General features: G+C 42.4%; 1 protein-coding gene across 1 annotated transcript; it reads right to left on the bottom strand.

Annotated features, from left to right (window-relative positions):
* Positions 1 to 7416: 7416 nt before the first annotated feature.
* On the bottom strand, positions 7417 to 14665 carry LOC145408666 (uncharacterized). Its single transcript, XM_080279347.1, has 3 exons — positions 14297 to 14665; positions 8329 to 8475; positions 7417 to 7895 (listed from the first exon to the last, which is right to left on the bottom strand). Exons 1-3 carry the CDS (start codon positions 14663 to 14665, stop codon positions 7617 to 7619), a joined length of 795 nt encoding a protein of 264 aa, XP_080135473.1. The 3' UTR covers positions 7417 to 7616.
* Between the last annotated feature and the right edge of the window lie 11542 nt (positions 14666 to 26207).

Raw genomic sequence — 26207 nt, forward strand, 5'->3', positions numbered from 1 at the left:
TTTCAGAAGAACAGAGAAAGGAAAACCATTAATTAAAAAAAAAAACCATTGACCATATTGCCGGTTACAGTTTACAGGTGTCCCCTATACCTTCTTGTATCGGTAATAACTAATTATGATGCAGTTTGTTCACATCTGGTAATTAAAGGTGTTCTGTTAATGACCGTAAATAATTAGAGGCTTCTTTTACCCATACGCACCCAGTTTTAATAATAAGGCAGTAAGGTAGGACTGGGAGACAAGAGGGGCGAAGAATCTACACGGAAAAGAGACATGGCGAAATAACAAAAGGCTAAGGTCTGTCCCGGGTTTTAGCGATGAGTAGATGGTGGCTGGTGGTTAGAAGAATGGTTTGCTGCATGATATAATACGCGAGTTTTATCACAGGCGCAGGTAGGAGAGAGAGAGAGAGAGAGAGAGAGAGAGAGAGAGAGAGAGAGAGAGAGAGAGAATTCGTCGACTTGCAAATTTAAAAATGTATCAGTGTAGTGAATACAGTGCAGTAAGGAAAATCCACTGTAGTATGAATTGGTTGATGACTGGTGATGGTGGTGGTTGTGATGGAGATGAGGCTGATGTTGATGGTGGTGATGGATGTGATGATTATGATGATGGTGTCAGTAGTTATGTGAGCGATTATGTTGATAGTGATGACGGTGATGGTGGAGGTTGTGATGGTGGTGGTGTGGTGATGGAGGTGATGGCGGTGGGTACCCAGATAGAGTAATGGCATGCCTGGTAAATGTCAAGGACTGGCCCACATAATGATGTATGTTCATTCATACACCTGTACGCTGTGACTCTGCAACATATTCGTACATTAATTCCAGCTCTGTGACTCTGCAATCAGTATTAAGTTCATTCATACACTTCTGGCCCTGTGCCTCAGTAGTATGTATGCAGGGGTCATCATAGGCAGAAAGGTATACCCAGAGCCACCTGTGCATTCAGAAATATAAATTGTCTTGGCATGCTTGACACCAGGTGAAAGCATCTGACCTCGTTTGTCTACTCACAGATAAAGCCAGTCATATTCCGTAGACATTTTCGTGCAATATTCAGATGAATTTATTTAGATTAGTTTTTCAGTGATTGTGCCAAAAGTATAACTCTCATTAACCCTTCCAGGAATAGAATAGGTATTACGTCGTTTGGTGGAAGGGGTTCATTATCAAGTGTGGAAACTTTTGTCTGTGACACACATGATTGGATTTTTCTTTTTGTTCAGTCAAGGTTCTGTGCTGAATGACTGGTAAATTAAAGGTGAAGGTAAGAATGGTGATGTTCCATAATTGCATAAAAGGGTCTTGCGTTATCTAGGGCAAACTATAAGTGTGTGTGTGTGTGTGTGTGTGTGTGTGTGTGTGTGTGTGTGTGTGAAATGGTTAATGTTATTACTGATACATAATCGTGTACGTCGCAGCCAAGTTATATACCTGAGTGCGACCATAGCAACCAATTTAAATACCAGAATGCGTCCATAGCAACGAAAGACTGGCGTCCTGTAAGAGAATAAAATTTTTCATAGTGGCAGGAAAATTATTTAAAAAAAAAGTATAATTGCTATGATTATAGTAACAAATTTTACCTTTACGTCCGTCACTACGAGGAGATTATCAAAATTAAATATAATCGTGTGGCTGTGGCAAGTAAGCTGTAGAAAAATACGCTGACACTATACTGATGGAGTTAATGAAGATGAGATAGTTGTTAATCCCAGACATTGGTCTCTAAAGCTTGGTAATATATTCTGAAGGTATTGTAATGTTTCAGCACCTCCAGAATACATAGAGAGAGAGAGAGAGAGAGAGAGAGAGAGAGAGAGAGAGAGAGAGAGAGAGAGAGCTGCTCTGCTAGCTGGGCCATAATAATGACCCCAATTATTCACATTCTCCAAGTGATATGATGACACCCAGCTGGGTAGAATATCACTTTTAAGTATTAAACAGATATCAACAGTGTTAAAGAATAATTATTGTTATTATTTAGTCACTATATGTGTCGTAGATACTTTTCACCAGACTTAAACATTTCTGCCGGAAGGTTCTCTCAGGCTAAATAAAAACGTCTGACAGTAGCAAGAATATAAACATCACTGACCTTGAGTTATTTAGTGGGTGTTACTAGGTCCTTCACCACAACATGTATATCGCTACTTAGCTGATTAAATTAAGTGGTTTGAATGTCAGGCCCTTCTCTCTCTCTCTCTCTCTCTCTCCAATCCTGCTTTTTGTTCCGCCTGCGACATCCAACGTCACATTCAGACTTTGGAAACCTCCTGCTCGCACGCGAAGTCGAACCCCTCCTCCAACCCCCCCCCCTTCTTCCCCCCTACCTCCCCTACGCCAACCCACCCCCACATCTTTTCCCTACCCCATGTCTAAATACCTCTCAATACCCTTCCAAACTCCTCATTCCAACCCCCACCCCCCCCAACATTCCAGCTCCCCACACCCTCTCCACGCATATCCTAAAACACGTAACCCCCTCCTTCACGCAACCCCCCATCTTCCCCAACCCCCCTTCGCTTATGGCACTTCCGCTTCCTGGGGGGGGGGAAGGGGGAGGGATTAGCAGAAAGTATCCTGCTAATATGAGAGGCAGTTTTTTCTTTAATTTAACCTCATCTGCCCTAGGACGTTTTCCGTTTTGAGTTGACGTCAGAATGTATAGATATAGCTTAGAAAATATTAAATTGCCTCTCTTAACGAAGCCTGTATCCAAGCCCTCCAGTTCTGAAAGTCTTCCCTAAGCCATAGTCACTCAAATTGAACTATGGATGCGTTGTAGTTGAGAATTGAACCTGGCTTGAGCTGGTGGAGTGGGATACTATACTCGTTCAACTCTAACTTGGGCCAAAATTACCATCAGTCCATCTTGCATATGGAGTGGTAACAATGGCTAAACTCCAGAATATGATGCTGGTCACGAATAAGTGCTGAGGAAAGGATACAGAGCCATAGTATTTTTGTCTTCTGAATGACACTGAGCTGCGTGAAATAAACTACAGAGAAGGACAATAATTTAGGCCAAGTTGAAGTAAAAGTAGTATAGTATTTCTTTTCCCCTTTTACTACTCGAGATTCATCCTTGGTTTTATGAAATCGTCGACAGGTGGATTGATTAGAATGAAAAATATGCCATCGGATTGAAGGGGTTAATCAGACGACCGCCAGACGATTTTATACAACCAGACGATTTATACAGCCAGACGATTTTATACGGCAACCAGACGATTTTATACGCCAGACGATTTTATACGGCAACCAGACGATTATACGACCAATTATACAGTACAGCCAGACGATTTTATACAACCAGACGATTTTATACAGCGAGACGATTTTATTCAACCCGTCAGGACCTCTGGTTAAGAAGGGAGTAATGGGGGGTATAGCTACTTAAAATCCCACCCCTTAATCCAGTGAATTTTATCCAGTTGAATAAATTGCAAGGATACAGCAAAAATAAAATAATACAGGACGATTTTATTTGGTATACGGAAGGCCTTACGTAGATTTTTAAAATTTATTCTTGACAGTTGGAGTTTTTATTTAGATCAGGAGAGATTTTATTTTATTAATATTATTATTATTATTTGAACTGGAGAAGTTATATAAAGCCTTCATTTACCCTTTCACTACGAGAGGTCTCCGAAAAATCTGTCTAAAATCACCTGAAAATAGGAATGAGACAAGGAAGCACATCACCGGATAAGGAATAAAACTCTATAAAAACGACAAGGAGATAGGAAGAATTAGATAATGAACAACGTCATGGTAGAGAAAAGATAAATCGTACTTGGAAAGGCATTACGAACTTCCCATCTTGCAATCTCCGGTGTTATGTGGGTCAGGGGAAGCTGCCGGGGGATTAGTGACGCAGGCATTGCACATTCTCATCGTGACGCTTATCGTTCGTGTTATGCCGGACGGAAGAGAGAGAGAGAGAGAGAAAGAGAGAGAGAGAGAGAGAGAGAGAGAGGGAGAGGTCACATGTACTGCCCCATAAACGCCTTTGACCCTAATTACATGATATACTCCATTAACCCTATCTTCCCTCCCAAGCTGTCTTTTGTACAGGATAATTATATTGTTAGTGTTGAGTGTGTGACGTGTTTGTGTATTTATATTTTATTTTATGCTCCTGTTCTTGTTTCTAGATCTTGTCAACACCATTTGTTAGTGAGAGTGTTATGGTGATGATGGTGGTGGTGATGATGAATTGGACTGGGTATGAACGGTAATATTGGAGCTTGGTGGTGGTATTGTGGTGATGTAGGAACTTGGATTGGTGTTATTGGTATTATTGTGGTGATAGAGGAACTTGGATTGGTATTATTGTGGTGATAGAGGAAGTTGGATTGGTATTTTTATGGTGAGAGAGGAACCTGGATTGGTATTACTGAGGCAGTCGAGGAACTTGGATTGGTATTATTGTGGTGATAAAGGAACATGGAGGTGTTATTTTTGAACCGCATGATGGTGACAAAAAAGAATCAGCAAGACATCATCATACTGAAAAGATTAAAGGAGACTCTGTATAAGCCTTAACTCTTTGAATATGATCACGTCTTTAAATTCTTGGTCAGGCCAAACGATATTGCACAGCATACGGAAACCTCATCTGGCCCGTTTGGTAAGGGGAAGGACGGGTTCTCTTCTTTGGTAAATAAAATCGTCTGCTGGTAGCCTGAATGTAAATGAAAAAGTAGTCGACTATCCCGTGGTGATGTGGTTAAGATATATATATATATATATATATATATATATATATATATATATATGTGTGTGTGTGTGTGTGTGTGTGTGTGTGTGTGTACTAAATATTATACGCATATACCGTAACCTCTTCAGCGCGTTGACTGCGTTAATACCCTTGTTGTCGTTACCGTCACACCATTTTATTCATGCAGGGAAGCACCTTTGAATATAAGGCATTTAGAACGATCCCAATTAATCTCTTCATTAGCGTGGTCTATAATTTTCCATCGTACTCCAGACGATTTTATTTTAGGATTTTAGGATCTCGTGGGATTTAAAACTACCTCCATTAACCATAAACTGCATCGATACTTCAACTTTAACTGTTTCACTACAGTGGCTTTTATCTTTTTAATTTGTCGAGGATTTTTTTCTATTTGATGATGGATTACTTATGCTCCCAATAACCGTTTCACTGTACAGACGTCTTTCCTACAGCATGTATTTAATTTTGACTACTTCCAAAAGGTCCCATTCATCTGGGAACAGCTGCTAAAACAAAATGTAAAAATTATCACTACAGTAGTCACCTCTTCACTAAAAATGACGTCCACTGTTTATTAGACAGAAGTTGAAGTTAATCTACAGTAACTCTTGTGCATTTTCTTTTTTCTTTTTTACTGTATGTTTGCTAAGACAGTTTTGTTAGTTTTAAATTATTAGAACTGAAATGTTACTACGTCGGTATAGAAGGTAAACAAGAAACATTCATCATCATCATCATCATCTTGACCTTCTTCCCACCTAAGGATGGTGTAAACAGGTGTAACTTAGGATAGGGTGAAGTATAAGTAAAACACGTGAATAAAAATAGATCACTTCAATAATTTAATAGAAGACAAAAGCTCCCGGATGACACCACCCAGGTTTTTGGTAACAACAGCCTTTCACAGCTCCATTCTCATATAGTTTCAGCATTATATATCTTTCTCTCTATGGCACAGGGTCAGTAACAACAATAACAATAGACACGCTCGCTACATTTCTCTCCTTATCCATTTTCACATTGTAGTACAGTAACATTCATAAACATATCCACAACACTTCATCATCATCACCATCATCATCATCATCATCATCATCATCATCATCATTATCTTAACTTGGTTCGCTATACAAGTACGGTGATCACAAAAACACTCCCTCACTTCCTACTCACATCCACTCCTCAGTACCGCCACATCTACATGAACCTCCATTCATCAGATTCATTTCACCTTCATTACCACCTCTACCTCATGTCAGTACAAAAATATTCATAACATTCCCTTGACTCCCATAACCATTTTCACACCTTAATCTACTCACAGAGTCAGTGGTCATCAAAAAGTTGACACAAGTGGATAAAAATAAAAAGCTTTCACATTACCACCTGCCCTCCTAACATACACACACACACACTTCATTTTCATATAACACTAAACTAATGTAAAGGATCTTAAGAAGTGTTCAAGGTTTCATATCCTGCTTCCAAGAGGGTTTAGATCCAGGCTTCATTAACCTGCAGTAAAACCTTGAAGCAACTTGACTTTCCTTCTTACGTATTATCATATCTTGGCATAAATTTCCGCTGCTCAGATAACCGGGAATTATTTCTTCATTTACGACACAGTTTCTTAAAGCTTTCTCAAGAACAAATGTTGGTTTTTAAATTTGACTTGCACAGTACATCTAGCTTCAGTTGGTGGTCGACTCAGGGAATGTTGCAGACTGAAACCCTTTTTCCAGCACAAAGTGATATTAAGTTAAGATCATACGATTTTACTCAGCCGTGAGAAATCTGAACAGTCACTATGTTAAAAGCCATTTCCATTAACATTTCTGCTACTGTGGATGCTTTGATTGCTTTAGTCACGTGTACACCAGACGATTTTCCTCAGCTAAGGTACCGTAAAATCTCTTAGCAGTCAAAAGGGTTACTAGTGTCGCTTTCCTGTTCTCGACGCACCACAAGCTGTGCACGGAAAGAGAGGACTGAAGGGATCTGTGTCTTGCTCTAAGAAAAGTTTGGCAGACCAGCTGAGGCAACAGACCCCAAGCCCCTCTCCGTTATCCTCCTCCTTAATTTTCCTTCGAACACCTCATATAGCACTTCCCGAAATTCACTTCTTCTTTTTTTTAATCTCGTCTCTCTTTTCCTGCCTTGAACAGGAAAACAGATGAGTTCCTTGTATTCCCACCCACGGTTTTCTTCTTTTTTACCATTCGAAGCAAATGGGGAACACGACAACATTTCTTGTCATCGTAAAACGTGGAATTATCTTCTCTCTTCTCATCAGCCGTACTCTCCTCTCCTCCTAGCTGGTATTTTCTACTCGCATTCTCCTCACACTTGGTACTCCTGTTTCTTCTCTTCGTCCACGAGTAAGGGGCACTTGGAGTCCACATCTCGTCCTCAGTTCTGGAGCGTGAGGTTAACTTCTCCCATTTCTTGAGATGCAGGGCCAGGTTTCCTTCCATTTCTCGAAATATAGGGAGATGTTCTTGCCCCTTTTCTCGAGATATAGGGTCATTTTCTCTCCCATTCTCGAGGCCAGTTTCTCTTCCATTTCTTGAGGTGTGAAGCCTTTTTCTCTCCCATTTCTCGAGGCCAACTTTTCTCATATTTCTCTAGGTCATCTTTTCTCCCATTTCTCGAGGCCAACTTTTCTCATATTTCTCTAGGTCATCTTTTCTCCCATTTCTCGAGGCCAACTTTTCTCCTGTTGCTCGAGGTAAAGAGGCCAGCTGTCTCTCCTGATTCTGGAGAGGCCGGTTTTCCCTCCCACGTCTCGAGGTGTGAGGCCAGATTCTTGTTTCCCACTTCTCGGGGGATCAGCAACCAGGTGTCTCTCTCTCTCTTCGGGGGCTCCCTCAGGACAAGGCACCCCTGCTTCCGCCGTCCAAGTTCTCAAGACTTTCTAGGAGTTGCTGATAGTCCCAGGCGTTCATGGCTCCTGCTCCCAAACCCCTCATGCTTCCTCCGCCTCCCCCTCCTCCAAGCTCCTTCCGCTCCTTTTTGCTCCTCCCGGTGCTCCTGAAGGGTTGGGAGTCCCCGGAGGAAGAGGAAGAAGAGGAACTGGATGATTTTGGCGATGATGGGCAGCTGGATGTCACAGGGAAGACAGGGTGTGACAGTCTTTGGTGAGGGTTCTGTGGAAGAAGAGACAGGGTATTAATACAAAGTGAAGAATAAACAATAATTATGTGAACTAAACGCATGTCATATTATAAATGGCAAAATATGAGATCTGAAAAGTATGAACAGAACCCTGGGTCAGTGGGATCAAACTCTAATTTCTCTTATTCTGTAAAGCCATCACTGAAGACCCAACCCTCGTATTCTAACCTCTAATCAGATTCTCTTTTCCCAGTTTAACACTAAGGGCTGGATTCTCGTCAGCTTAGGAGGCCAACTGACATTAATTTCCAAAGCTTTGTGTTTTGCTTTTTACACCTTATATAGATTCATTCAGCACAAATATCGTAAAGCAAGTCGCATGTAAAAATAAATTAGGAAGAGGTGCTAGTCAGCCTCCATAACTTATAGAATTACGAGCCTGGAACATAGAAAATCGACACCCACCATATTATCACACACGAGGTCTGACGGGTGGTGTGTGGGCGTGTGGGAGTGTGGGCGTCGTGCGGGGATGCGCTGGGACGCCATGTACGCCTCGGCCAGTTGTCGATAGGTGCTGGGGTCCATTACAACTCGGGTTCCCTTCAGCGTCTGTGGGAGGAGGAGAAAGGGACGTTAAAATGGGATGGTCTTAGTTGTAGAGTGACTTATTGATCTGCTGTGATTCTTGTCCTCCTCCTCATCACCCTAACTCATCACAGGATACAAATATCCACTAAAACATTACTTCGACTCCAACTTATTTCCAGAACCTACACTACCATTGCTAAAAAAAAAAAAAGGACCAATATCAGACAAGAATACATCAACACCCACCCTTTCTTTACATCAGAAAAAAAATATATATATATATATAAGTTAACAATACTGAGAGGAGAGAGAGGAGGACGTACGGGCATCAGGCTTTCTTGCCAACTGTAATGATAATATCCACAGTAACTCAAAATATCAGGAACTTGTTGGGAAATTCTTTTATTTCTTAATCATTAGACATCTTCCTGCTCCATTATAAGGCATCGGTATGCTACTCTTACGCCACACACACACACACACACACACACACACACACACACACACACACACACACACACACACACACACACACACACACACACACACACACACACACACACACACACACACACACACACACACACACACCTGGTTAACCTCGTCAGTTCAAGCCAGAGTTGAGTTTAGCGGGAAGTGAAGCGTGTATGTGTCAGCTCGTCATCAGCCCCCCCTTCCCCCCATCTCTGACCCTATCCCCTCTCCATATTCCCTCCTGGCTGCTAAATTGCCTCTGCCCCACTCTGTTCACCAGCTGACCTCCCCCGTTCTCTCTTCCTATCCCCTTCTATCTAGTCCCCATCTAGCCCTGTCACTTGGCCCTGTCCCTTCCTGTTAACTAGCTGAACTCCTCATTGAGATTGTTTCAGTTCCCTTTAGCCGGTACAAAATAAAGATGCAACTCTCCTGTCTCTCCCTATCCTTGCTGCAATCCTTAAATTCACCCGTCTGGTCCTGAAGCAGCTCTCTTACCCACCACTATCCTTGTGGCACTTCTTAGATTCCTACTTCAGGCCTTGCAACAGCCCATACATCCTTTAGCCACGCAACAACCGGCACATTCTCCTACTTATCCTTGCAGCACCCCCTTAAAATCCCCCGTCTAACCATGCAAGATCGTTTAGTTTTCCCATCTTGCCTTGCATCAATCCATAAGTTCCCCAAATTCCCCCTTTAGCCTTGCAACAGCCCTTAAATTCCCACTACCCTCTTCCTCGTGGCCCTGCACCACCTCTCCTGTTCCCCCTTGTCTTCCTACTACCAACTCTACCATTCCCCCTATCCTCCCCTACCCCACCCTAGCCCGCAGCACACCCCGCCCCGGCCCTCCCCTTTCTTCCATGGCTCTTTACGTCTGTTCCCCGATCCCTCCCTCCCTCCCTCCCTCCTATGTCCCCCTGCCCTCCACCCGCCCCGACCTTGTTCGCTGATGAGCGGGAACTTCCCCTCTCTACCACACACACACACACACACACACACACACACACACACACACACACACACCGTTGCATCACAGTACCAAAAACCTGCACCAAGCTGAAGACCTATAAAAATATCCAGCCAGCGTGTTCAGCCATCACTCCAGTTCTCAGACAATATGAAAAAAGAAAAATGGCAAATAGGCTACATTCATCCTTATTATAACCTTTTTTCCCTTTGTTATTTTTATGATGTGGGTGGGTAGTGCAAAATATTACATGAAACACAAGCAATATTACAATCCCCGGCATTAGTACAAATTCAGAATATAGCTAGTAAAGAAGGGGTCATCCTAGCACAGTTCTAAATCTGAAAAATATTGAGAAGAAAATATAAAGCAAAAGATGTCACTGTTGTAATTTATATTTCGAGAACGATTATAGGCTCATTATTACAATTGTTTTCCTATGATATAAATAGAAGTCGTCCGTGGGAAGCAAAAATAAAATGCAGAAAACTTTATCGTACAAAAAAAAAATAATGGTTTCCTCGAGCGGAATAAAAATCGTGAGGTGGTAGGGGGATAAAAACTAAGTCGGTCCCAGCAACACTTCCTATAGTACTCCATGCTAGGATGACCCATGCCAAGGTTAGCTCTCATTTTCTTTTACTCTCTCTCTCTCTCTCTCTCTCTCTCTCTCTCTCTCTCTCTCTCTCACACACACACACACACACACACACACACACACACACACACACACACACACACACACACGGAAATTGATATCAGTTTCACTTTCACTTGTCCTTATCATTCCTTCACTCATAAAAATCACCCCCTCTCCTCCTCAGCTCCTCTCTCTCTCTCTCCCTCTCTCTCTCTCTCTCTCTCTCTCTCTCTCTCTCGTCCTACCCCACTCCTCAGTCACGTGGGGTCTCATTATCTCTCTTGGATAAAACAAAAGAACTGGTTATTGTCCTGCACAGACGTAGGCAGGTGATCAGTGAGAGAGAGAGAGAGAGAGAGAGAGAGAGAGAGAGAGTGAGAGAGAGAGAGGAGGGATGGAAGTTGAGAGGCAAAAACCCCATAAGCCCAATAATATACTTTTCATTGAGGAAGAAAAACGAGGATGGAGGAGGAGATATGATGTAATGCGAGGAAGACAGGAGCGATGGAGAGAGAGAGAGAGAGAGAACTGATGGGAGGGAGTAGGAGCGGAAGGCAAAGGAGGAAGTACGGAAGAGGTGAAGCACAGGTAAACGGAAGAGAGAAAGAGTGGAGGAATGGAGGACAGGGAGGGAGAGGGAGGGGGGGAGATGTTGGTAGAGAGAGGGAGGGAGGGAGGGAGAGGGGAGGGATGTTGGTAGAGGGCAGGGGTGAACTGGTAGGAAGGAAGGCGTGTGGTATAGTTGGACGGAAGAGAAGTGACCCCCGGAAGACAAGACCGTAAACACGACACCGCTGTTAACGACTCTCCCCATTTAGTCCCGTCCTTCCTGCTTAGTGTGTTTCTTGGACCCACCCCTATCCCTGTCCTCCTCACCCACACATCTAATCCAACCCCACTACCAACTACAATATCCAGTTGATCTAATCCCGCAATCTTCAATCCTCTGTTAACCCAACCCCAGAGGAACAGTCTATTGAGTTTCCGCATAAAAATCGTCAGAGTATAGCTGAAGTGCTAAAGATTGAACGGGTTAATCCAGCCTGTATTATCGACCTTTAGCTAAATAAAATTGATTGAAAATATATATGGATTAATAAAACACGCTGTACTGACGGGGTTACTGGAGATAATACGTTGTCTTAAAGTGAAGCAATGACAGAAAATAAATAAATAAATAAATAAATAACATCATCCCTCTCCTCCTGATCCTTTTCCTACTTACGGATGGCGTGAAATATGAATGTGTAAATAAATAAATGAATAAATGAATGATAATCTAAGCCGATCACGGTAGTACTGAAACATGTCACTGGAAATGTATGAAGTGATGCAGAAAGAAACGAAAATATACGGTATCATTTCGCTCACACCCGCTGTTCTCTCGAGCCAATAATATGTGAAAGAAGACGAAACCGTTTGAAAAGAGGAAAAGACCCCAGTGACTTACGGTACAGTACTAAACGCTTCTCTCTCTCTCTCTCTCTCTCTCATAGATATTGCTGAGCTTGAGGCATTAGCGGGAAAAAATAATGATGCAATACTTAGCTTCCAGAGAGAGAGAGAGAGAGAGAGAGAGAGAGAAGGAAGTAAACTAATTCAGGTCCACGTGCGACCCGAAGCAAAACTCTTTATGTACACAAAAACCACAGAAAAAGGTGTGTGGGGGGGAAGGAAAGGTGGGGGAGAGGGGAAGGGGAAGGGAATAGGGGGGGGAAGAGATAGGGGAGGAGGTGCAGAGAGAGAGAGAGAGAGAGAGAGAGAGAGAGAGAGGAGGGAGGGGGAAATAGAATGCAGTAAAAAAAAGTGAGCTGAATCAAGGTCTTCCACTCACTTGGGTCGGGGATTTTACCTGGCTGGGGAGGGGAGGGGAGGGTTAGGGAGGGAGGGAGAGAGGGAGGGAGGGAGTATTGCCTTGCCTTCCCCCTCCCCTCTCCCTTTCCCCTTCCCTTCCATTGACCGCCATTCTCTCTCTCTCTCTCTTCCTATTTGTCAATTCTTATTTTCGTCTCATTTTTATTTCCTGTTACTTTTGTGTTTCGTCGTTGTTTTCTCTCTCTCTCTCTCTCTCTCTCTCTCTCACACACACACACACACACACACACACACACACACACACACACACACACACACACACACACAGTGAAACGTACACTTTCACTACACACTTTCTCTGTAACTTGGGATTGACCCGCATCAGTGGGGAGAGAGAGAGAGAGAGAGAGAGAGAGGATGAAGGAAGAGGAGGGGGAGTAAAGGAGATAAAGGAGACCGAGAAGTTGAAAAAAATTAGGAGGGAAAACTGACAAGGAAAATGGAAAACGAAAAGGAAGAAAGTAGGAAGAGGAGGAGGAGGAGGAGGATAGGAAGAGGTAGGATAAGGAGAGGCCGTGGGAGGAGAGGAGGACGCGTGTAGGAAAAGAGGTCAGAGTAAGGAGGCCGGTAAGTAGGTCCACGGGTAATGGGGTTAATGGATGCGTAGGTAGGTATGTAGGTAAGTAGGTAGTTGTTTGGTGGGTGTTTGGACGGTAGGTTAGTAGGTAATTAGGTAGGTATGTGGCGATATGCAGGAGGCATAGGTTAACAGGTGCATTGGTAAGCAGGAGGGAAGTTGGAGAGGGATTCATCAGTAGAGGTGCACAGTTGGCAGGTAAGTAGGTTGGTATGTAGGTAGGTATAGGTTAGTAGGTGCACAGGTTAAAAGTTTGATATATGGGTATGGTAGGTATGTAGGTAGGTAGGTAAGAAATAGTTTTAAAGTCAGGAGGTAGGTAGGTAGGTGAATAGGCAGTAAGTAAGTAGGTAGGTAAGTAGGTGGGTAGGCAGGTAAGTAGGCCGTAGGTAGGTCAGTAGGTATGTAAGGCAGGTCGGTGAGTATATGCCCCCCTTGACATTTGGCCAGGGCACCAGAAGCAAGGTTTCTCTCTCTCTCTCTCTCTCTCTCTCTCAATATTTTCCCGATATTCCATTTTATGTCAAATTCTGTTGTCTCTCTCTCTCTCTCTTTCTCTCAATATTTTCCCCAGATATTCCATTTTATGTCAAATTCTGTTTCTCTCTCTCTCTCTCTCTCTCTCATGTCCTACTTCCTTTCTCTAGTTTCCCTTTGCCTTATCCTTGGTTTCTCACTCTCCCTTTCCTAATCTTTCACATCCAGTGTAGTCAGTTTCAGTATCCAATTATCTTCCTGTCCACTGAAGTTTTTGTTCATTTTTCCCCGCTTCTTTTCGCCACTCTTTCCTTCCATATTAATTTTTCTGTCAGCCACCTGTTTCATCACTTTAGCCACGTCCTACCTTCATTTGTCCTCAGTTCCCTCCCCTCTCTCCATTTTCACCCTTTTTCTTTTCCTTATATGTCACTTGTCACTAATCCTTTTTCACGCTTTCCTATTGTTTCATGTCTCCTCCATAATCAACACTTTTTCTCTTCCGTTCCGCTATTCTGAGTCCTTTTCTCTTCCGTACTTTACCTTTCTCTTTCCTATTCTCATCTCATTTTCCTCTCTCTGCCTCTTCCTTTCCCTTCCTCTCATTCTACCACGTCTTTCACTCCTCCTCTCTCCCCTTTTCCTGTTCTTACTCTCCCGTATACAGTCCTCGAGCCTCGTCATACACGAACAGCTCTCATCCTTATCCGTCCTCTCCTACGCCACTTCTCTCAATCCTCTTTACTTCTTTGCCTCTCATTCTTTTCTCTGTCTGCTATATCTGTACCCCCTCCAACCTCTCCTTTTTTTTTCCTCTTCAACTCACCTGTATACAGTCCTCGAGTCTCTTGATATAACTCTCGTCCCTCTCCACCTTCTCCTCGGCTTCTCTTCTCCTCCTTCTCTCGCGTTCCAGGCACACGTTCAGTTCGCTATTTTGCTCCTGCAGAGACAGCACGCGATCCTGCAAATCCGCCGGGCTCCTGCTGTAATCTGGGGTGCTGTTGCTGCTGTACTGTCCCCCGTAGGTGTCCGTCGTGTAGTTGTCTGAGCTTAGGAACTGCGAGGAGCCTCTGCCACTGCCGCTGCTACTGGAGGAGCTGGTGCTTGGGTTCTTTTTGAGCTTGCCGTGTTCTTTGATGTAGCGGCGGTTCTCCTCCAGAAGCTTGGTGATGTGGGAGGCTTGCTCTTCCATCTGCGGAGAGGAGGCACGGTTAGCTATATCGTCATCATCATCATCATCATCACCACCTTAATCCCAAGAACCTCATTTTAGTAGGGTGTAGAATCCGGGATAGGAAAACAGACTACCTTGTCATCATTATTCTGCGAAAATGGACTATATCTTTGACCACCAGTCATCCTACTTCGGTTTTTCGATACTTCAGGTGAGGGTGGGGGGGAAGGGTCCAAAAATAGGGTGAGGGAAACACAAGAACTATACATGTTTGCAGGTCTGTTTATACGTTCACCATTCAAGCACTCAGATTCGGCTCCCTCCCACAAACCATCCTATCCAACAGTTAACACAAACAGATTTTAACTAGCCTAAAAAAAAGATGACCATAATACAGATAAAAAATGAAAATGTGAATATAAACGAAACTGATAATACTGAATGAAGTTATGAAGAGGAAACATAATGAATAATAAAAGGTACAGAATATATCACTGAATAATAAAGGGTACAGAATTTATAACAGTAATAAGCAGTAAAGAATTTTTCACTGAATAAAAAATGGTACAGCTTTTATCACAAGAACAAGTCGTAGAATTTATCACTGTATAATAAATAGTTCGGAATATATCACAGAAACTGTACAGAATTTGTCACTAATAAACGGTACAGAATTTGTTAGAATAATAAAAGGTACATATTTTATCACGGGATTATAAATGGTACAGGATTTATCATTGAATTAAAAAAGGAAACGCGTGGGGCACTAAAGGACTTGATTCTGATTACCGCCAGCCAGATTTCTTCAGCCAAGGGAAACTCCCCGATCTTAGACCTTTCACTTCGAGACGTCTCCCTTGAGCTGACCAAACTCGTGTGGCCGGGGCAAGATTACAAGACCCTCGTACTGAAAGGGTTAGTGGAGGGATTAATGGAGGGGTTAATGGAGATGCCTTTTGCTGAATAAAATCGTCTGGGGGAAAGGGATTAAACTGAAAAGTTGTTATCTTGCTGAAGGGGATAAAAGCTGATATTTAGTCTTTCATAGAAACTTTTAAACCTTAGACGAAAAACCTCTCCTAAGGTGAACAAAATCGTCTGGGGATGGCGAGAAGATAGCCAGGTGCTAAGAAATGGGTATAGAAAGTCGGGCCATCGTGAGAGGGTCGGCAGTAAATCTTTAAACTATTCTCCATTCAGTTACACAAAATTCAGCATGGCATCACTGTAAATATGAATAAGAACACTTACTGGATAAAACATAGTTGAGTTTTGTCGACGGTGAGTACAGGTAAATATAATTATACGCTATATAACACAGGTAGAAACACTTTTAAAACCACTTCGCTCCAGGTACAACGTCGGGCTCACTGCACTTTTATCACAATTGACTAGGGTTCCACTGCCAAGTTATAATAGGAAGTCCTGCTGTACTCCTGAACCTTGTAGCTCCGCGGCTGAGGAGTGACTGAGGGGAATATACCGATAACCCTTTTTATATACGTCCCGTAATCTCTCCCCGGGTGCCGCTGCCAGATGTTGCAATTTCCCAAGATCATGTCACCAAGGATGGAGTTTTACCATTTTCGTCTCTGCATTTAGAATTATTTATAGGTACATTGCGACAAATTTCAATGACCACTTCAGATTTCATCTATATTTTAGTGATTTGTGGAATTTTTATATCCTTTTATTGATTTGTGGGAGTTTTTGTACAGACAGCGACGTTTATGTTTACGGCAACTCGACGCAGCTACTCTCCCGTCCGGGGAATTTAGCTGGATAATTTGTGTTTTGTTTACCTCTCGTGGTTCATCATAACCGGGAGAAGAAAATTACCTAATCCCCGCTTTCCCCGCAGCGGATGTTTGGTTGTTTTATTCAGGCTAACTGCAGGCGATCTTGTTTATGTGAGGGCTATCCCTTACCTCATCCCTAGGCTTGAGTGAGAGGTCCCGGGATGGTGATAATGAAGATGGTGATGGTGGTCGTGGTGGTGATGATGAACGGGCGAAAAAGAAATTGATCTGACCTCTCCTTTCTCCGCTAATGGTGTGCTAAGGTGTTTCTTTCATCCTGACACCGGACGATTTTCTTTAGCCGAGATATTTTGAGCAATTTTACCAAACCTTTCCCTTAATACGGCCGCGTTTATTTATCACGTTTTTTGGTATCATGTTCAGGGTAACATCGTATGAATATTTGCCGCGTAGAGAAATCCAGTCGGGTAAAGGATTAAAAACTGACAGATATAACTTTAACTGTTAGGTGTTAAAGTGTCTTGTTCAGATTAACACCTGATTATTTTATTTATTATATTTATTTACTTATTTTTGTTGAGAATAATCTTAGCAGTTAAAGGGATGAAAACTGCCCTAGTTCGCTCCTTCAGTACAATAATGCTTAGTGTGTGTGTGTGTGTGTGTGTGTGTGTGTGATTCCTTCTTCCATCTACCCCAGTCCCTTTTCCGTTCTGTTCCCTCTTTCCATCCCACTAAATATAACTCTCTCTCTCTCTCTCTCTCTCTCTCTGGAAAACTGGATTACGGGAAAAGAACAGGGCACATTCTATGATTAAAAATTTTTCTTCTCATATTTCTACTACTACAACTACTACTACTACTCGCTTGGCTGTAGAGTGACCCCAAAATTAATACAAGACGAAAAGTTTAATGGGTAATATTCCCAACCTTGAAATTAAGCGTAACTCCATATGCCAGGTAAAATAGTCTAGTGGTAGCAGAACTAAAGAATAATTTAAGTTTAGCGTATAGTATTAGTAGTAGTAATAGTAGTAGTAGTAGCTAAATGGGATGGATGTAAAGTGTTGCAGCTAACCGGTCTGTCTACTCCCCCCCCCCAGTCATTGTCTCTCTCTCTCTCTCTCTCTCTCTCTCTCTCTCTCTCTCTCTCCGACAAATATTAATGTCTGACCACTTGGAAAAACACGTTCAGGTGTGAGTGGTCTGTGTAAGCATAGGAACTTTACGGTATATAGCACCACGAGTGTCACACATCCAGTATCTCGCCTTTGCTTCCTTTCTCGTCCCACCCACCCCCCTCCAATCTCTCTCTCTCTCTCTCTCTCTCTGTCTTTCTCAGCGTGTAGACGTGCGGGAAGGGAGGTAGGGTGATGGCCGCCTTCAGGGTTGTTATCAACTATTTACCCCGGCAGAGGGGAAGGCGGGTTCGATTTCACTCTTTCCCTAGCACAGAACGTGAGGATTAGCACGTCTCATAGTTAAATGGAAAATATTGCTGTGAGTGGAGGAAAACGGGGAAGAAATTAGTTTAGGATTTTGCGAGTAACTGTTCGAATGACATAAACGTATAATTCGACGGTAAATACTCGCCTCGTTTTCCTGTGTGATATAAACTTGTGATTATAATATTTGCACCAACTTGGCCTAAAATTGCCATCTCTTCGTCCTGATTGCTGAGTTGTAGCAGAGGATGAGGGGTACACTATACTAGTCACGAAGGAGTGCTGTGGAAAGGATGTAGAGCCATAGTGTTGACTTATTTCGTCACTGAGCTACGTGAAATAAGCTGTAAGAGGACGAAATCTGGGTCAGTTTAGAGGAAAGGGAATATAACTGCACGGCATGAAAAAGATCTGACGAGTGTGCTTTAAGTAACAATATATATTCCTTATTTCTTGGCCGACCTAGTGTAAATTTCTGGCTTGTAACAGAGCACTAGGCCAATGTTAATCAAGGAGATATGAAGCGAATTTCTGCCATCGATTGTACCAAGAATAAATTGATGATGTTTTTGGTTAGTGAGAAAAAGCAAGGAGGACGCGTTTTTTTTTTTTCCCCCATGAAATGAGGGATGACACGTACAAATATTTAGGGAAAAAACTGATTATTTAAGGAAAAGGGAAGGAAAGTTGGATATTGGATTTAAAGGGGAGAAACTACAATTACTGAAAAGAAGATTACATTAAAAGAAGACGGACAGAGGGAAGGGAAAAATTCCATGCAATTTTTCCCTAAGCATTAAAACAGGATTAATGATAATGAAAGCCCAATAGGAAAAGTAATAATAATGTTAATAATAATAATAATGTTAATAATAATAATCATCATCATCATCATAATCCGGACCTCATTTCCCACCGTCCGGCAGGGTAGGGGGGAATAGCAACGTCCAGACAGCCCAAATTTGCCCAGTCCAGTGGGCCACGCTTCCATTCGCTCACCATTCAAGCCCCCGGAATCCTGGGTCTATCTGATTCGCCAAAAACATTCACCACATTCTGTAACTTCACATAAACGTATCCGATAGAGTCAGTCCGGATTCTTGTCACGTTAAAATGGGGTGCCAAATCCCAGATCATGCTCTTGTCGCTGTATTCATCCAGCCAGCTCGGTCTCTTGTCAGTCCCCTAGCCTCACCGACATCCAAACCTCTCTTCCTCACTCACTCATCCACCATATCCCTCCACCTTCTCCTTGGCCTACCTCGCCTCCTCCCTCCTTCAGATTCACTCAGATATGCCTTTTTCACCACTCTATTGTTATCCAGTCTCTCCACTTGACCATACCATCTCAGTCCACTGTCTTCGATCATTGTAATAATAAAAGTGTGATTTTCCCCTAAGTACTGACCCCACCAATAACGTGTATGTACCTTTTCTGCAGACGACTTTATTTAGCTTTGGATATACTAGGTGAAAGGGTATATGAGAGGGTGGTGTGAGTTGGAGGAAGGTTAGCTTGTTGGCGGAGGATAGGGTGACAAGAAGGCATTTGTTTGTGGCCACCCATTCTGGGATTAAGGCATCTGGCTGTAGATAGATAGATAGATAGATAGATGGATAAGTAGATAGAAAAGACGTGGAACTGGGAGGGTTAGATATATCCTCAGTTTATCCCTTTAATTATTTGATATCCTCTTGTATGTAAATAAATAAATAAGTCGCTAAGGAAGGGGTGCCACGAAGCCTCTTACGCCATCTGGAATACGGGCATAATTGTTTTTCCCTGTGCTGATCAAAATCGTCTGGAAAAAGCAGGATTAAAATACAACATTACGTCAAGGTCCTGTTCGGGTCAAAGTAGACGTGACGCATAAAAACAAACGGAAGGAAAAAGAGGTCATAATTTTCTCCCCTCAGATTTTCAGGCCTGTGACTTACTTTTTAGGCTACTTTTTTATTTATTTATTTTTTTTACTAATCTCATTTTTTTTTAATTTTAGCTAAGGGTCGTTTTTTCGAACTGTGGTGGTGAGATGTGGTCTTCATTTACCCTTGCAGTATGAGATGCTGTTCCTAAGTTGAATAAGAATGCTAAGATGAAGCAAGAATGAAGTTATAAATGCCCCATCAGACTGAAAGGGGCGTTACGTATGTATTAAAACTATATATAAATAAATAGAAAAACGAATAAACACCATTTATATGTTTATTTATATGTAAAAGGTCAGGATGATGTACAGTGTGTATGTATGAATGTATGCATGAAACAGTGTGTGTAATGTAGCGACAGTTTGTACCCCTTCAGTCTGAGATGGTTTTATTTTTTTAGTTCTTGCCACCACCTGACGACCATTTAGTATATGAGCGACCCGCAGTAGTGAAGGAATGTAACAAAGCTTGCACTGCGGCGAGAAGATAATCCCAGGCTAAAACATATCTGGATCGAGGAAGAGTAAAATATGACATCATTGTAGTGAGGGGGTTGGAAGAAGTGAGAAGTAGGACTAATGGAACGGAAGGAAAGACCCGATCCTTTTGTCATCCAAGACTCGGGCTCCTATGACTCACTCAGGTGGGTAACATCGTAAAATCGTCTGACCAGCGGAGATCAAATATTTTTAGCGTACCGAGGCTGTATTAACACTCTCAGGCTGCTCTTCACGCCGTCTGGAAAGTAAAATCGTCTGACTCAAGGTGGAACAGAATACTAGAGTAGTCCTGACCATGAGGAGGTGAGAGATGACCTAAAATTCATCCTCCTGAGACGCACAGAGGAGTTAAAATAATCATGTGTGACCTAGAATGCAATGCTAGAGTTGTCGCGGTAATGAAAGGGTAACAAGAAAGGCTGGAAAATTAATAGAAAGCAAAGACATAAACAAGTAAGCAAGGAAATATACAAACAAATAAATCTTCACCTCGCTCAGCCGTAGAATCAATTTCCTTCCTATACCGAATCAACAATTACAAGAAAAAAATCGGACTGAAAGGGATAAAGCCTGATATATTTGGCTACCCCCGGAAATATATATGGGGTTATCGTAGTGTGTGTGTGTGTGTGTGTGTGTGTCTGTGAGAGAGAGAGAGAGAGAGAGTCATCAAAATAAACCTGTCGACGAATTGCTGCACAGACACACACACACACACACACACACACACACACACACACACACACACACACACACACACACACACACACACACACACACACACACACACACACACGAACCAAAAACCACATTCCAGTCTCCCCCAAAATGATGGCGGCGGCGGGAGCTTAACCCTTTACCGCCCAGACAGAAAACATTACATCACAAAGAACCGATATTTATAAACGATCCTAAGTAATTTCTCACGATAAAGAAGTCGCCGTAAACGTATTCCAGGTGTGTGTGTGTGTGTGTGTGTGTGTGTGTGTGTGTGTGTGTGTGTGTGTGTTTTATCATTGAAATGGTGGGTGTACGTGGGAGGACATATACAAAGACTCTTAAATACGACTTAAGCGTAAGAGACTTTATAAATACTGGTTACAGACGTCTGAGAGAGAGAGAGAGAGAGAGAGAGAGAGAGAGAGAGAGAGAGAGAGAGAGAGAGAGAGAGAGAGAGTACACAACCCCTTTTATCCCATTACGTATTTTTTGCGGCTTATTCTTGCTTCAACTAGACGATTTTATTCAGCTTAGGAATGATCAGTAGTAGAGATGGGGTTAATTAAGCCTATATGCTTCAGAACAATATAGTCTCTCCTAAGCTGAAAGAAATCGTCTGGAAATGGGAATTAAATAGAAAATGCGGCATGGGACTGAAAGGGTCAGAATTTTCACACGAGGTCGCCTATATCCTGAAAAAAATCGTCTGAAAATAGCAAGGAAAAAGATATATGAAAAATAACAAGAAAAAAGATATGTAAAAAAAGATTAGCATAGTAGGTGTTAAAAATAGCATCTGCAGAGGACAGTCGGCGAAAACGGGTTAGACTCGTGTTGAGGAAGAAACGGAATGTGGAGAGAAGATAGGATGGATGGCGTGTCTCCTCTCTCTCTCTCTCTCTCTCTCTCTCTCTCTCTCTCAAACAAAGCAGGTGAAGGAACGGTTCATGATGAAGATGTGAAGAGGGTAGCGAATTAAAAAGACAGGGGGAAGATATCAGAAATGAATTATGTAACTGAGAGAGAGGTTACGTAAAGCTACATAGGTACGCTGACCTAACGGGTTTAAAGAGGGGGTCCAGCATAAAATAGCAGTTAACGTAAGTTTTGGAGCAGGACGAGAAAGAGAATGGCAGCTGCTGAGAAGGAAGGGATACGTAACAGAGAGAGAGAGAGAGAGAGAGAGAGAGAGAGAGGGAGAGAGAGAGAGTCAAGGTAGGAAAGAAGCTGTGAAGAGGAGGTGAAGGAGTGGGATTCCCTCGGTGAAGGTAAAGGTTAAACCACTGGGAACTGACCTATGGAGAGAGAGAGAGAGAGAGAGAGAGAGAGAGAGAGAGAGAGAGAGAGAGAGAGAGAGAGAGAGAGTTGCACAGGGTCCACACAGACCTTGCCTTTCCTATCAAGTGGTACGTCCCTAATACTGAAAATAGGAAAATAGTCAATCATCTGCTCACCGAAGTGTGTGTGTGTGTGTGTGTGTGTGTGTGTGTGTGTGTGAGAGAGAGAGAGAGAGAGAGAGAGAGAGAGAGAGAGAGAGAGAGAGTTGCAATTCCAAGGTGATGATGATGTGTTAATATCAGTATCAATTAGGAAAAGTTGTTAGCTGTTTACTGATTAGAGAGAGAGAGAGAGAGAGAGAGAGGAATTAATGAAAAACGGGAAGTAGTTATAGAAAATAATCAAAGATAATTTGGGATTGGAGATGAAAATTGAAATAGGACATGAGAGAATTAAGACACCAGCATTCGTTGTAGAGGAGTTGACAGTAGGACAGGTCTCAGGTTGGATTCAGGAGCAATTGGACATGAGAGAGAGAGAGAGAGAGAGAGAGAGAGAGAGAGAGAGAGAGAGATTGCCTAAGATACATCGTAATGATCGAATGGAAAATTGTTTAGTTAATAAAGACGGGATATACGGTACTGAAAAAAAGAAAAAAAAATACAACAAAAGTAACTGGTGTCGAGAGAAGACGAAATAGTGAAACATGGGAAAAAATCAATTAAAGCCGATCAGATTACGTAAAGTATAACAAATTACGTAAACTATGACAGAGCTCGTAAACATGAAAAAACAGGAAAAGTTTCACGATGGACGAAAAAAAAAAAAAAACACGATAAAACAGTACAGATCTCTCAAAAACAGGGCGTCACTTAACACTGGGACAAAAGTACAAAAAAAATCACGTAGAATTAGTCCAGATCACGTCGAATTAGAACAGGTTTCATAAAAATAATAATCACGTAAAATCAGGCCACATCACAAAATCAGAACAAATCGCGTAAAATTAGGCCACATCACGTAAAATCAGAAAACATCACGTAAAATAAGGCCACATCACGTAAAATCAGAAAAAATCACGTAAAATTAGGCCACATCACGTAAAATCAGAACAAATCACGTAAAATTAGGCCACATCACGTAAAATCAGAACAAATCACTTAAAATAAGGCCACATCACGTAAAATCAGAATAAATCACGTAAAATTAGGCCAGATCTCGTAATGGGGAGTGGGGAAAAATGGGACGGAAATGTAAGTGGGTTGGATATGAAGGGAGGAATGTGGGGAAGACGAGAGGAAAGGAAAATGAGATAACCGGATGGGAGAGTTGAGAAATTTAGGTGCTGGTGGGGGTACTTTGAGGGTCATTAGTCTCTCTCTCTCTCTCTCTCTCTCTCTTGTCTTTGTCCGGTTTGTTCCTCGTTTCCCTTTCCCCCTTTCCAGTCTTTGTCTGATCCACCTCTTTCTCTTTCTTTTTCTTTTTTCTCTCTCTCTTGGTGGAGGATCAGAGAAGGAATGTGGGGAAATCGTGAGGGAAGGAAAGGAAGAGAGCCGGATGAACGGATTAAGAAATGTATGAGTTGCCTGGGTACGTCTCTCTCTCTCTCTCTCTCTCTCTCTATTTACTCACGCCTTCCTCACCACTTCCTCACCTCAGTCACTTCCCTGTATGACACACCTAACTTCCTGTCACCATTCCCACTCCCAGGTAAATATCAACATTATTTCAAAAGCTTTTTTTTTCCTTCGTTTTATGTTAAGGACATTTCCACGATTTTTCCGTAGCTCATCTCTTACTTAAACCACTTTTGGGGGTGATTCAAGTAATTCCTCTCCATTTATTTACTTATTTACTTATTTTACTTCTTACTTATTAGCTTATTTACTTATATAATTGCTTCCTTTTTTTTTTTTAGCACAGACTCTCCCCCTGACAGAATTTTTAATATATACTGTTCCATTAGTGTATGCCAAGGATATTTTCTCTCTTTCCAGTTTTTCCTACTTTTCCCATCTCCTCCATTTTTAACATTATTTCTGTTTTTTTTTCTAGTCTAAGTCCTCCTAAAAAAACAAAAGGGTCAGTTTTTTTTGCTGTGCCTTTTCTGCATAAAGCTATTTCTCCATGTGCTAAGAAATTCTCCCTCCAGCGTTTCTAATTTATGTCTCCACTTTTTACTCTTAACACTTCTTAGTATGACTCAGTTCATTTCTAGTATTTCCTTTTAGCATGATCCCACGTAAAGATTGAAGATTTTTACTTTCTCTGTATATAGTTATTTCTGTTTGTTTCAGGTAAGTTGTCTGTCTACACTTTCTTACCCTGACCTCAACTTCCTTTCTTGAAAATTCTTGGTATGTCTCAGGTCTTTTCTAGTCCTTTTTCTAGTGTAACTAATCCTTAAGGCATGATGTTTTTTTTTACTGTGCCACCTCTTTGTATTTTTTTTTTTTTGTCAGGTAAATTTCCCGTGCTATTTTTTTTTTTTTTTATCTTTGTCTCGTCTCATACCCCTCCTTTGAATTACAAAAAAAAAAAAAAAAGATGCGGTTCATTCTTCCAGTGTTGCCTTTCTGAAGCCAGGAGTCTGTCTGTCTGTCTGTCTGTCTCTGTCTCTGTCTGTCTGTCTGTCTGTCTGTCTGTCTCTCTCTCTCTCTCTCTCTCTCTCTCTCTCTCTCTCTCTCTCTCTCTCTCTCTCTCGATCCGGGGAAATTTTTTCCCAGTTCAAATGCTTTAATCATCCACCTCCTACACCCACTCACGCCACCCACTTCCTCCTTTCCAGGACTTACCTAACTTCGAGTCTCTCTCATAGCTTTGTTCCTTCCTGGTCTAGAATATCTTTACTATTTCGTCTCTCTCTCTCTCTCTCTCTCTCTCTCTCTCTCTCTCTCTCTCTCTCGTATCAGGATAAGTGTCTCTGTCTGCCTGTCTCTCTCTATCTATCTATATCTTTCTGTCTGCCTATCTCAGCCTCTGTCTATCCATCCGTCTATATCTGTCTGTTTGTATATGGCTACCCTCTGTACTCATTTATGTGTCTGTATCTATGTCTGTGTCTGTTTATCTCCACATCTAGCTGTGTTTGTCTGTCTGTTTATCTCCACATCTAGCTGTGTTTGTCTATCTGTCTATCTATCTGTCTATCTATCTATCAATCCATCTATCTCTGCCTATCTATCTGTCTGTGCATCTGTTTCTCCCTTCCTCCATCTTTCTCTGTGACTCACGTAACTTCCTCTCTCCCATCATACCCCTTCCGAATATAGATCACATGTATTCTCTCTCTTTCTCTCTCTCTCTCTGTCACACACACACACACACACACACACACACACACACACACACACACACACACACACACACACACACACACACACACACACACAAGTACTAGAAAAGACTGAGAAAACCGGGACATACCAGTAAGAGCTAGACAGAGGAAGTTGTGAGGGTAGGTGGAGGGGAGAATGAATGAATGACAAGAGGGGAAGGGTGGGGTGTAGGTTGGGGAAGGGGAGGGGGAAGGAAAGAATAACAGTAGGAAAGAGTAGGATGTGGGTAGGGATGGGGGTGAGGGAAGGAGGAAAGGCATGGGAGTACTGTGAACTGTGGGTGGGGGGTAAGCGGAGGGAGTAAAGAGAGGATGACAGAGGGAGGAGTGGTTGGGTGTGGGTGGGAACTGAGGGAGGAAGGGAAATAAAAGGTAGAGGGGAAGGGTGTGGTGGGGTTGGGGTAGGGGAAGGGTGGGATGGCGGGGGAAAGATTGGGTGTGGATGGGGGTTGGGGAAGGGGGAAAAGGGAGCAATAACTAGAGGGGAAGGGTGGGGTGTGGATGGAAGTGCAGTGGTTGAATATGTAGCAGGCAAGTGGAAGGCCTCGAGATTGACTGAGTGGCCGGTTCGACTGTTAGGTAAAGTCTGTC

The sequence above is a fragment of the Coenobita brevimanus genome, chromosome 78 (assembly GCF_032717465.1).
Source record: "Coenobita brevimanus isolate Jiangsu-jjx chromosome 78, ASM3271746v2, whole genome shotgun sequence".
NCBI classification, from domain to species: Eukaryota; Metazoa; Arthropoda; class Malacostraca; order Decapoda; family Coenobitidae; genus Coenobita; species Coenobita brevimanus.